Source organism: Psammomys obesus, unplaced genomic scaffold, assembly GCF_907164565.1.
Source record: "Psammomys obesus unplaced genomic scaffold, mPsaObe1.curated_primary_1811, whole genome shotgun sequence".
In the NCBI taxonomy this organism is placed as follows: Eukaryota; Metazoa; Chordata; class Mammalia; order Rodentia; family Muridae; genus Psammomys; species Psammomys obesus.
The window spans coordinates 13,089,829-13,101,807 of NW_026585689.1; the positions used below are offsets into that span (position 1 = coordinate 13,089,829).

Here is an 11,979-nt window from a genome sequence, read left to right on the forward strand (position 1 = left end):
CAACTACATTCTCTGGTGCAGATGCCTGAACACCCATGAGCACTGCCGCTCTGTGTACAGTAGCTGAGAAATATAACCAACCTGAGAGTCAGCAAATCACAGATGCAAGACTAACATGCAATATACATACATAATTTAGTTCAGTTCAAGATAAACAAAAATTGTGGAAATTGCAAAAAATGGATAGAACAAAAAGTATTATAATAAATGCTGTAACTCATACACATAGACAAATTCTATATGTTTCCCCTCTATGATCTTCATGACTTTGAATGTGTGTGTGTATGTGTGTGTTTTTTGTGTGCGTGTGTGTGTGCATACGTGTGTGATTAAGCTCAAGAGAGTATCTTTATAGGACAGAAAGCAAGAAGGGAGCTGTGAGATGTGGATATTTGGAGTGAAGTCTGGCTGGGGACAGTAAAACACACATGATATGAAAATAAGAGATAACAGGAATGAGAAGATACAGAGGGGCTAGGGAGGTAGGGATAGAGAAAAATAAAGGTTGTGGGATGGTAAAAGTATGGATGCATTAAAAAAAAGCTATATAGAAACCTGTTTGTTGGTTTTGTTTGTTTGTTTGTTTGTTTGTTTTTGTGAAACCTGCTTAAGGGAACGAGGTGAGAAAAGGGTATCCAGCAGAAATGGGAATGCTGAAAACAGGGGGTGATGGGATGAAATATATATATATTTCATTTTGTGTTTGTTGCCTATGTGGTAAAACTCTACTACTGAAAGCACTGTATGCTTGACCTGTGTCAGAGAGACAACAGGCTAGAAGCTTTCTCTTTGCGAAGAAGCTCTAGCCTTCATAGTTCCAGAGATGCCATTCAGGCCCAAGGGGGAGAAAACTTATCAATGGTCCTAGCCTGACAGGCAACTTGTGCCCACTGATTTGGTATTAGCACAACATTTAGGGTCTAATCAATGGCTTATTGATTGGATCTTATACCCAACTCAAGGAAAGAAATGTGTACTTGGTACTGTAAAGCTGCTCAAAAGCAACTAGCTATTGTGGTGGTAAGTCCTGGGGGATAGGCTTTCCTGATTATTATTTTGCTAAGTGGACATGTGGTGAAAGTAGTTTCTAAATGGGTGTATGATTAGCCATAGACTAGTACAGCTTTCAGCCTTGAGCAGAGAAGCTTCTTATTATGGAAAACAATGGTTAATGCAGGGACTCAGAAAAGAGCTTGTGAATGTGAGAAGATGTAAGTGATACAGGAAAAATGGAGGGGGAAGAAGAGTGGAAATAGTACAGATACAATATACATATGTAAAATCCCCCAAAAAACAATATTTAAAAAAATGATCAAAGTACTGAAAATAAGTAACTGCTGGGTTTTCAGCCCTGCATGGCACAACTATAACACCTGCTCTGAGGCCTAAGGAAAGCGATGGAAGAGTAGGCAGAGGGAATGTAAAAGAGATGGGGAAGGGTTTCATGAAACACTACTTTCTGTGTCCACGTGGTCATTGCTGTGAACACAGCAGTGGAGCATACCTGCAAAAACCAAAGGATGAAGTCAGGGAGCAGTAAAGAAGAGAATCAGGAGGTGTGTGGGAGGAGCATGAGAGGGGACAGTGGGTGACACTTATGACCATGTGCACTGCATACATGTATAAGACAGAAAAAATAATAAAGAAAAATAGAATCTATACATGTGAAGTTTTTGCTTCAATAATATGAAGACACATGTTTTAAGACAAGAAGAATTTATTAATTTCCTGAAAACAATGACTTAAAACAATAGTTCATGTTCTCCTTTGACTGTGACTTCAAAAACAATTTATACTATATCTTTCTTTAAAGGCTTCACTATTTTAATATAATAACAATAATAACATAATGCAAGACAGAAACTTTTCAGAAAATAGTCAACATTTTGTGAATTTTCCCAAGGCACCTAAAACCTCTCTGTTTCTTAGGCTGTAAATAAAGGGGTTTAGCAGAGGAATGATAATGGTGTAGAACAATGAATACATTTTACCCTGGTACTTATTTCTGTCAGAGCCAGACAGCACATATATGATGAAGAGAGTGCCATAGAACAAGGAGACAGACAACAGGTGGGAACTGCAAGTAAAGAAGGCTTTTTTCCTGCCCCTCTCAGACTTCATTTTCAGGATGGCAAAGAGGACACGGGCATAAGAAACTATAATACTAAAGAAAGTACTCGCTTGCATAAAAATAGCAAAAGTGAAAGCAACAAATGCATTAATAGATGGATCAGTGCAAGAAATTGTATAGAGCAGCAAGATCTCACAGTAGAAATGATCTATTATATTGGAACTACAAAAAGTTAATCTAAATAACAATCCCATATGAAGTAAGGCATGTAGAAATCCAATTAGATATAATACACTTATGAACTGAACACAGAGTCTTTTGGACATCACCACTAGATAGAGCAGAGGGTTGCAGATGGCTACATAGCGGTCATAGGCCATCGCTACCAGGAGGAAAATCTCTGCGGTTGCACTAAAACAAAAAAAATACAATTGGGCAAAACACTCACCCAGGGATATTATATCATTCTTATTCAAAAATTTCACAAGCATCTTTGGAGTCACAGAGGATGAAGTACAGGCATCCGCAAAGGCTAAATTTCCCAGGAAGAAGTACATGGGGGTGTGAAGGTGGGGGTCCTTCCAGATGAGAAAGATTAAGCCAAGGTTCCCCACCATGGTGATGACATAGACGAGGAAGAACACCAGGAACAGGGGCACTTGCAGCTCTGGACGATCCGTTATTCCTCTAAGAACAAACTCAGTCAGCTGGGTCCTATTCACCTGCATTACATCCACCCACGTTGCTCACTACAAGAAGAGAAGAGATTATTTTAAATGTAACCAAGACTCGGTAAGAATGACATCAGATTGAGTCCACTTTCCTATGCACCAGGTTCTCCTCAGGCAACAGAAAGAAAGGTGTCATGTTTCTGCTTTTTAAACATACCAGAAACAGAAAAACATTTTCTGAACAGTTTTAATGTATAATTTTTCAACATCCAATTATTTCAAAAATAAATAATGAGACCATACATACTAATTTACCTGGTCTGTGCATATCTGAATCTATTATAAATTGTGTGTGTGTGTGTATGAGAGAGAGAGAGAGAGAGAGAGAGAGAGAAAAGAGAAATTTTATACAGAATTTAGAATGACAAAATATATAATATGTTTTATACTAATAGGACTTTTTGCTTGTTTGTTTATATTTGTCTTGTTTTGTTCTCTGTGTAGCTCTGGCTGTCTTGGTACTAGCACACAGACAAGCCTGGACTCACACTCAGATCCACCTGCCTCTGTCTCCAGAGTGCTGACATGTGCCACAGCACCAAGTTTACACAAAGATACCTTCAAGAGGCACTAGCGTAATTTGGAAAATCTTTCATAATTTCTTATAAAAATGCTATGTATTCTATTAATAATAAATTATTATTGTACAAAGTGGTAGTTTATTTTCATCCTATTGTATGTACTTTGAAAATACACCCCGAAGCAGCTCCCATTTTCCTTTCTCTTTTCTACTCCTCTTTCTACTTCAGACAATATCATTTCTACTCTCATTTTAGGCATACATGTATGTTCTCTTAAAGTTTTACATGGTAAAAATACTCAACAAGTCTTTGGTATTACTTACATGTGTAATTCTTTCATCGTAAGATCTTAATAGTCAAGTGATAAAAATAATAATTTAAAATTTTATTTCTTCTGTTTCCTACTCTTTACATGATCATAGCTTTAAAAAAAACCTTTGTATTTCTTCTCAGTAAAATGTATGAAAAGAAACAGTAAGTTTCTTTCAATTTCAAGAATGAGATTTTCAAAAAAAAGCAGAATATAACATTACAAAAGAAATAGTAGAGGAAAAAAGACTGTTTTCAACATCTGGATTCAATTTTTATGCTGAAGTTTACAATGTTTATGAAAAAACAGAGAAATGGAAGAAATAGAAGGAGTGTGAAAATGGCTTAGTGGTTAAGAGCTACCTGCTCTTCCAAATGACCCCAGCTCAGTTCCCAGCTCATAACCAAATGTAAGTCCAGTTCCAGAGCACTAACTTGATTAAGCACATATAACCCAAAATTTCATAACCCATGAGTCTATCTATGACTTACTATTATTCATAACACGTTTATGAACTTTGATGTAAGGTTTCAACATAATATACTTGGTTTCTACGATGTAATTAATACCCCTCAGTACTCACTAAGACTAAACTCCCCATTCTTATCAAGAGCCTTAACTTAGAGGTTACCTGCCAGGACTTCACAAAACCTCGTGATGGAGATCAAATCTTTGGTCCACAAGCAGGTAACTATGAGTCCGTAGGGATTTAGCTCTTTTGTTTGGAATGCATGTGTTCTCTTTATTAGATAAATCCCCTAAAAAGGTATTTTCACATATATTGTTAAATATATTTGAAAAAGGCTTCACATTTGATATGGGCATCATTTACCTTTTGAAAAAGAAAGTAAAATAAAATGTTGTTTTTCTCACCCACGGATGCAAGGAGAAAAATCGTCATGAAGAACATTTTAAATGAAGGAACAAGGGTATCAAGAATTGTTCTTAACATGTTAATTTTCTGTAAGAAACAGGATGGAGGGAATGCTATTTATTTCTTCAATCCTCTTTGTGAGATGAACACCAAAACTCCCTAAATGCTAGCCAAAACTCCCTGTAGGTTACAACCAATCTGCTGGGCATTCTTCACTAATCAGCAGATTAAACTAATAAAGCTATTGTAACTGTCCTTATATATTCTCTATTTCTTTCAAAAACTAAAGTTGTAGGTCAGTTATAAGTTAAAAGAAATGTTTACTCCATTGAGATTCTTTAAATGATGTAACAGATTTGCCTTCTAAATTTGCCTTTATGCAATAAGCATGCTGTCCTGCATTGAAAAACTATTTCTATGAATACGTAGATATTACATATGAATATGTATATTAATGATATTGCTAACAGATATCAAATGTTACCGTACCATTTGCTACTTTTAGCCACTATTATGAGAATTCAGCTTCTAGCAATGAGACAGCAGGCTGCTTCACACCCTTCTTACACTAAAAGAAATTATTGAATGATGTCATTGGCAATGTACAGTCATATCCCAGAGATGAAATCAACAAAGTTGATGCAGTTCAATCTACTTACATATCTTAAAAATGTTAAGGCAAAAAAATATGTAAATACAAGAAAAACAAATTGTTTCAATCCCACTGATCACTGATGAATACAGATAACATGTAAGCAATTCCTGCCTTCTGAACATTCTTAGGTTTACATTTGCACATTCACTACTAGCCACAGCATATATTTATTTTAAGCAATAAAATTTCTTACTTGGCTGTAGTATTATCATTAAAAAATATATCATTTTAACCTTCTAGAATTGTAAAATGATGTTCAAACCATCGACATATTGTTCACAAGTTTGTTTATAAAACGGAGCAGATTTATAATGCATACTTGGAAATAGCACATCGTAAACTTTAGACTATGCAGAAATGATAGTGTGTGGTGTGTGTGTGTCTGTGTGTGTGTAGTTTGCTGGAAAATTTTACATCTTCATTTTATAAAATATCATGTGCTTTCTCATTTTAATCACCTTTCATGATATTCTTGCTTGTTTTTTTTTTAAATCTAACTCTTATCAAACGCATGGCTTGAATATGTTTTGTCCCATCATATGTTTTATTTACATATGAAGTATATTATAATATGTTCATTCACTTATTTTGGTGGGTTTTGGGAAAAAGATTTATGGTCTAATTTAACTTTTTTTTGCTTATAATTTTCGGGGTAATGTTCAATAAATGATTGTCCAAGACAACATATGGCAGGTTTTGCTTCTTGGAGGGAGTAAACACTATGAATAAACTTTATTTAAGCCACTAACTTATTTTGAGTTGACTTTATATGTAATGAGTCCTCATTGCGTATTAGTAACTTTAATTTTTCTGAAAATGAATGCGTAATTTTGAACAGCCTGTGTTAGAGAGTATCAGTTTCTCGGTTTTGTTATTGACACGTTTCTGTGCTCTGTTATCAGGTCACTTTGGCAATGTGGCTAATTTTAGATAACTATCCTGATGTTTGTAGCTGCTCAGTTATGAACACTCAACCCATTAAGGATTTTTCATTTATCAAATTACTATATAATTTTGATCCTATATAAGATAAAATCATGATAAAATATTTCGACAAGAAAATTTTATCTTAATCAGAAAGATAATCTTAAAAAAACAACATGCATAAATTTAAAAGTGACAGAGAACAACATTGCACCATATCGTAAAGTGAGCGATAAGAACTGAAACTATGCTCAATATCCCAATAAACTATCATAGATACAAAAGTCCTAAATACTAGGTTTCTGCAGTAAAGCCATAGGAGAGGCAGAGTTACAAAGTTACTTTAAAATACACAGCTTAAGGTCTAAAACACTAATGAAATAAATTCTCTAAGCCTTGATATTCTCATTTTTAAAGTCAATAATAGGAACTTAGTAAGGTTGTTGCAAGAGTAACATGAAAGAACAAATAACAAGCCCTTCTTGCTCTTGATAGAGAGTAGGGAATGGTGAGTTAATATATTTTTATCGTTTGATTTATGTGGAGAGAAATTTGCACATCTTTTGCAAGAGACAAGAGTTTAGGGGAGTAAAACAGGGACATTTGCTGTTCTGTTGGCAATTTGTGATAACAGTTTAACTCTGTACATTAAGAAAATCAACGTTTACGTATAGTTATGCTGCCTGTAGGTTACAGAGAACAGAAAGTGATTTAGATGGAATAATATGAGACATATTCAAAGAAGAAAAATAGCTGTAGGTATAACTATGTTTTAATGAAACTTACATTTAATATTTTATAGGTAAATACTTCAGCCTGCATCTATCAAAGACCTTCTCCCTCCTGCAGTTGTCTTATCATTTTGAGATCTGACAGAGGTAATATAAACGAAGAATACCAAGTACAAGGATACTTGCAGCTATCAGTACTGTTCATATTCATCACATCCCCTCAGTTTGCTCACTACAGAGACAAGAGATAAATAAAGATCGAGACTCAGTGAGGATGGAATTAGACAAAGTTCACATTCCTATATGTTCCTTAATCAACAGAACAGTGAGCTTCTGCTTTTAAAGCATAAGAGAAACAGAATGCTTTCTCTGAATAATTTTGATGTGTATGTGTCTCAACATGTAATTTTTAAAGGTAATCGAGAGGGCCATAGATGCCAAATCACTTGGCTTTATTCATATTAGTCTGAATCACTATAAAGTATATAAAAACATAATGGATACCTTTCATACAGAATTTAAAATGAAAAATGCATATTATATTTGATATTACAATATCTTTTTATTGTGTTTCAAACTTTATTCCAATCTCTCTCATTTTTAAAAAAATTTTATTTATATTTTTACAACTTAGTCATTTTGTATCCCAGCTGTAGCCCCCTCCCTCTTCTCCTCCTAGTCCCACTCTCCCTCCGTCCTTCTCTCCCTATGCCCCTCCCCTAGTCCACTGAAAGGGGAGGTCCTCCTCTGCTTGTATCTGACTCTAGCCTGTAAGTCTTATCAGGACTGGCTGCATCATCTTCCTCTGCGGCCTGGCATGACTGCACCACCCCAGGAGGGAAGTGAGACAGTTTTCAAGTCTGTATCATCTAAAGAAAAGAAGGCAACAATAGCCAGATCTAGAAGAAATGAATAAGTGAACAAACGAGTAAAAGAATAAATCATAATCATAGGAGTGAGTGTTTCCTGTACCCATTCAATTTATTATCACAGCAATAGTGATGCTAACATTACAAGTACCATAGCAGGAAAGTTTTTGTGCTGGGTGAGAGTTTCTCCAGCTGCTACTACCTGAAAGGACCCAGCTCTAAAGCTCTGCCAACTTCCTGGAGAGACGTGGCTATACCGACATGCTGAGCAGGTGGCCTAACACATTGATCTGCTTGCTGCTTCTCTTTTCTCCTCCCTTTTTCTGTGGTACTGGCTTTGAACAATATCTTCAATAAAGACTACCTTATTTGAAAAGTCTTTTTACAATTTTTTCGTGAACTTTTTTATGTATTTTATGAGAATATGTTTTAATAATATATTTAGATTAATATGATTGTCTTACTTCCCCCTTTCCTTTTCTTTGTCCAAACCCTGTCATATATCACCCTGATCTTTCTTTTTACAAAAAAAAAAAAATCAATCTAAAATTTATGTGGAGCTGCAAAAGACTTTACAGTCAATCAATCACTAGATGAAAAAAAAAGAAGCAATGTTGAAATGATCATACTCACTAATTTTTAAATAAAGATGTTTTAAATAAAGATGCCATAAAGATATTGCTACCAAAACATGTTACTGGCACTGAAAAGAAAAAAAAAATTACACAGTAACAGATAAGGATGGAAGACCCATAAGTAAACTCAAGTATATGCAATCAGTGTTTTTCAGCAATGGTGACAAGAACAAGAAGTAATGGAAGTTCTCTCCAATAACAGATGTTGAGAAACATGTAGATCTACAGGCAGAAGAATCAAATTGGACACTCAATATCTCACACCATATATGAAAATAAACTTGAAATGGGTTTAAGGAAGCTTAGATGAGGTATTTAAATATGTAAATACATTATAAAGAAAAATGGATACTGCTTTTTGGCATCATTCTTGGGAAAGATTTTTATTGCCTTCACAAGCATCGGCAGAAAAAACCAAATGAGATTATGTAAAACTCAAAAACTCTACACAGCAAAGCAAGCAACCTGCAGGATACAAAAGCAGCTCTTTGATCTTAGCTAGCCTGATTGGACTAAAATGAAACACCAAAGTAATTATTTGCATTTTCCCACAGCTTAAAGATATAAAATGTTTTTAAAATATTTCTCAGACGTTTGTATCTTTTCTTAGTTCTAAACCCAGAAATGTAATTCATTTTGGTTTGATGTTTACCCTTATAAATTCTCTGTGTCTTTAGATGCTAATCCTCTGTCACCTATATAGCTGATTTTTTTCCAGTCTGTTCGCTGACTATTCACTTGAGTGGCTATGTCCTTTACTGTACAGAGGCTTCTTAGTTTCATGAGGTCTCATTTATCAGTTGTTAATGTTTGTACTTGCACTACCACTATCCTGTTAAGAAAGTCTCTTCCTATGCCTGTAAATTGAAGCATATTTTCTATTTTCTTCTCCATCAGACTCAAGGCATTATGTCTAATGTTGAAATCCTTGACCTTCTTGGATTTAAATGTTGTAGGTTTTTTGTTTGTTTGTTTGTTTTTGTTTTTCTTTTTATTTGTTTACTCTTTATTACAATTTATTCACTTTGTACCCTGGGTGTAGTGCCCTCCCTCTTCTCCTCCCAGTCCCTCTCACCCTCCCTCATCTCCCCCTATGCTCCACCCCTTTGTACCACTGAAAGGGGAGGTCCTCCTCCTCTTCTATCTGACCCTAGGCTATCAGGTCTCATCAGGACCATCTAGATCCTCTTTCTCTGTGGCCTGGCAAGGCTGTACCCCCACAAGGGGAGGTGATCAAAGAGCCTGCCACTGAGTTCATGCCAGAGAAAGCCCATGCTCCCTTTACTAGGGTACCCACTTGGAGACTGAGCTGCCTATGGGCTACATCTGAACAGGAGATCTAAGTCCTCTCCATACATGATGAGAGAAAATAATCTATTTTAATTCTATACACAGATATCCAGCTTGACCAGCAACATTTGTTGAAAATGCCGTCATTTCTCCAATGTGTATTGTTGGCTACTGTCAAAATCCAGGTGGCTATAGGGATGTGGGTATTCATCTGGGTCTTCAATTCTACTTTCTTGAACAACGTGTCTGTTTTTATGCTAGTCCCATGGTATTGTTATTACTACAGCTCTGTAGTATAACTTGAAATCAAGGATGGTGACACCTCTGACAGCATTTTTTTATTTTACAAGATTGCTTTGGCTATCCTCAGCCGTTTATGCTTCTATATGGATTTTAAGATCGGTCGTTCAATTTCTATGAATAATGTCACTAGAAATTTTATTTGAATTACATAGAATACATACATTGATTTTGGTAGGATGATTATCTTCACATTAATCCTATCAATCCATGTGTGGTAGGGGATGTCCTTCCATCTGGTATCTTCTTCAGTGTCTTAAAGTTTTCGATGTTGATGTTAAAGTCATTCACTTTCTTGATTAGCTTCATACCAGGTCTTGTTTCTTTGTTTCATTTGTTAGTTTGAGGCCTTTGTGAAGGTGACTATTTCCCTGATTTCTTTTTCAATGTGTTGTTATTGGTATATAAAAAAAAGTTTGGGGTGGAAATTTTGCATCCTGCTACTTTGCTGAATGTGTTTATCAACTGTAGGAGTTTTCTGGTGGAACCTTAGGGGTGTTTTATGCAAAATACCATCTGCAAACAAGACTACTTGAAGTTCTTAATTTCTTATTTGTATCTTCCTTTCTTTTTCTCTTATCTTAGTCCTATGTGTAATACTCTGGGCACTGTCTTAAACAGAGGTGTAGAGAATGGACATCATTTCTTTGAACATGATTTTAATGGAAATGCTGTCAGTTTTTATCTGCTTAGCCTGATGTTGACCATGAGCTCATTGTGTCTTACCTTCATTGAGTTGAAATATGAACCCTACATTTATAGATTGTTCAGAACTTTTATTATGAAGGGATGTTGAGGTTCATCAAAGGCTTTTTTCAAATCTTTTATCATATTTCCGTTCTTGGGGCTATTTATGTGGTACGTTATATTTATTGATTTGTACGTGCCTTAATCTCTGGGATGAAGCAAACTTGAGTGGTGGATGAGGGGTTTTTTGTTTTTGCATTATTAGTTCTTTGAGAATTTCATACAATGTGTTTTGATCATATTCACCCCTTACAGATAAATCCCTCTTCTCCACTCTCCCAAATTTTTGTTCTCTCTTGTTTCATCATTAAGCCCAATTTATGCTGGCCATATATTCTTGGATGTGTGGTCTTCCACTGGAGCATAACTGACATACAATTAAAGAGACCTGTATCTCCCTTTACCAGCAGCTATCAACTGCTAATAGCTTCCTCCCTAGGGGTGGGACTTCATATCTATCTCCCCATCCTCATGCTGGAATTTGATCTGTCCTGAGCCTTTCTGAGACTTGTGCCTGCTGTCATGATTGCTGTGAGTGTACATGTGCATTGTTTTTTCCAGAGATACTGTTTCCTTGTAATCACCCAATGGTTCCTGCCCTTAATGTTCTCTACCTCCTTTTTTACAGTGTTCCCTAAGCTTTGGGAGGATGGTATCTGATATAGATATTCCATTTATGGCTGAAAATTCCGAAGTCTCTTATGCCCTGCACTTTGATCACATGTAGGTCTCTGTGTTAACCACCATCCACCATAAATAGCTTCTCTGTTGAGGACTGGGTGATGCATTAATCTATGGGTATGATGATAAGTCACTAGAAGTCAGTTTAATCTGTCTGTGTAGCAGAATAACACTAAGAGGTTCTCTTCCACATGGCCTACAATATGTCTAGTCATAAGTTCTTGGACAAAAACAATAAGGCCAGGTATGGGTTTCATCTTGAGGAGTAGGGCTTAAATCTACTCAAAAAGTGCTTGGTTGCTCTCATGTTTGTGCCACTGTTACACCGATGTGTGTGCCTTTCAAAGCCAGACTTTATTTCGGCCTTCACAGATTATTACATTGTTCTTCTAGCATCCGTAGCACTGTTTAGCTCTATGAAAGTTAGCCAGTAGGAATGGGGTTTTCATGTCAGTATCTGTAAAAACAAAACAAACAAACAAACCAAGCCCAAGGGTGGCAGAGATGAGACAGCAGAGTCAGCAAGAAAGGGGGTCCAAAGGCTTCAGCACTAGGCATATGGTGCTAGGAGCTGTTTGCTTCTTGTGTTTCTGTCTTTAACTCTTAAGCTTGCAGGCTATTTGGGACTGCTGGTCATGGC

At 36.0% G+C, this 11,979-nt stretch overlaps 1 protein-coding gene across 1 annotated transcript; it reads right to left on the minus strand.

Annotated features, from left to right (window-relative positions):
• Positions 1-1,878: 1,878 nt before the first annotated feature.
• Positions 1,879-2,802, minus strand: LOC129666993 (olfactory receptor 5AC1-like). Its single transcript, XM_055594424.1, has one exon. It carries the CDS (start codon positions 2,797-2,799, stop codon positions 1,879-1,881), a length of 921 nt encoding a protein of 306 aa, XP_055450399.1. The 5' UTR covers positions 2,800-2,802.
• Positions 2,803-11,979: the final 9,177 nt, after the last annotated feature.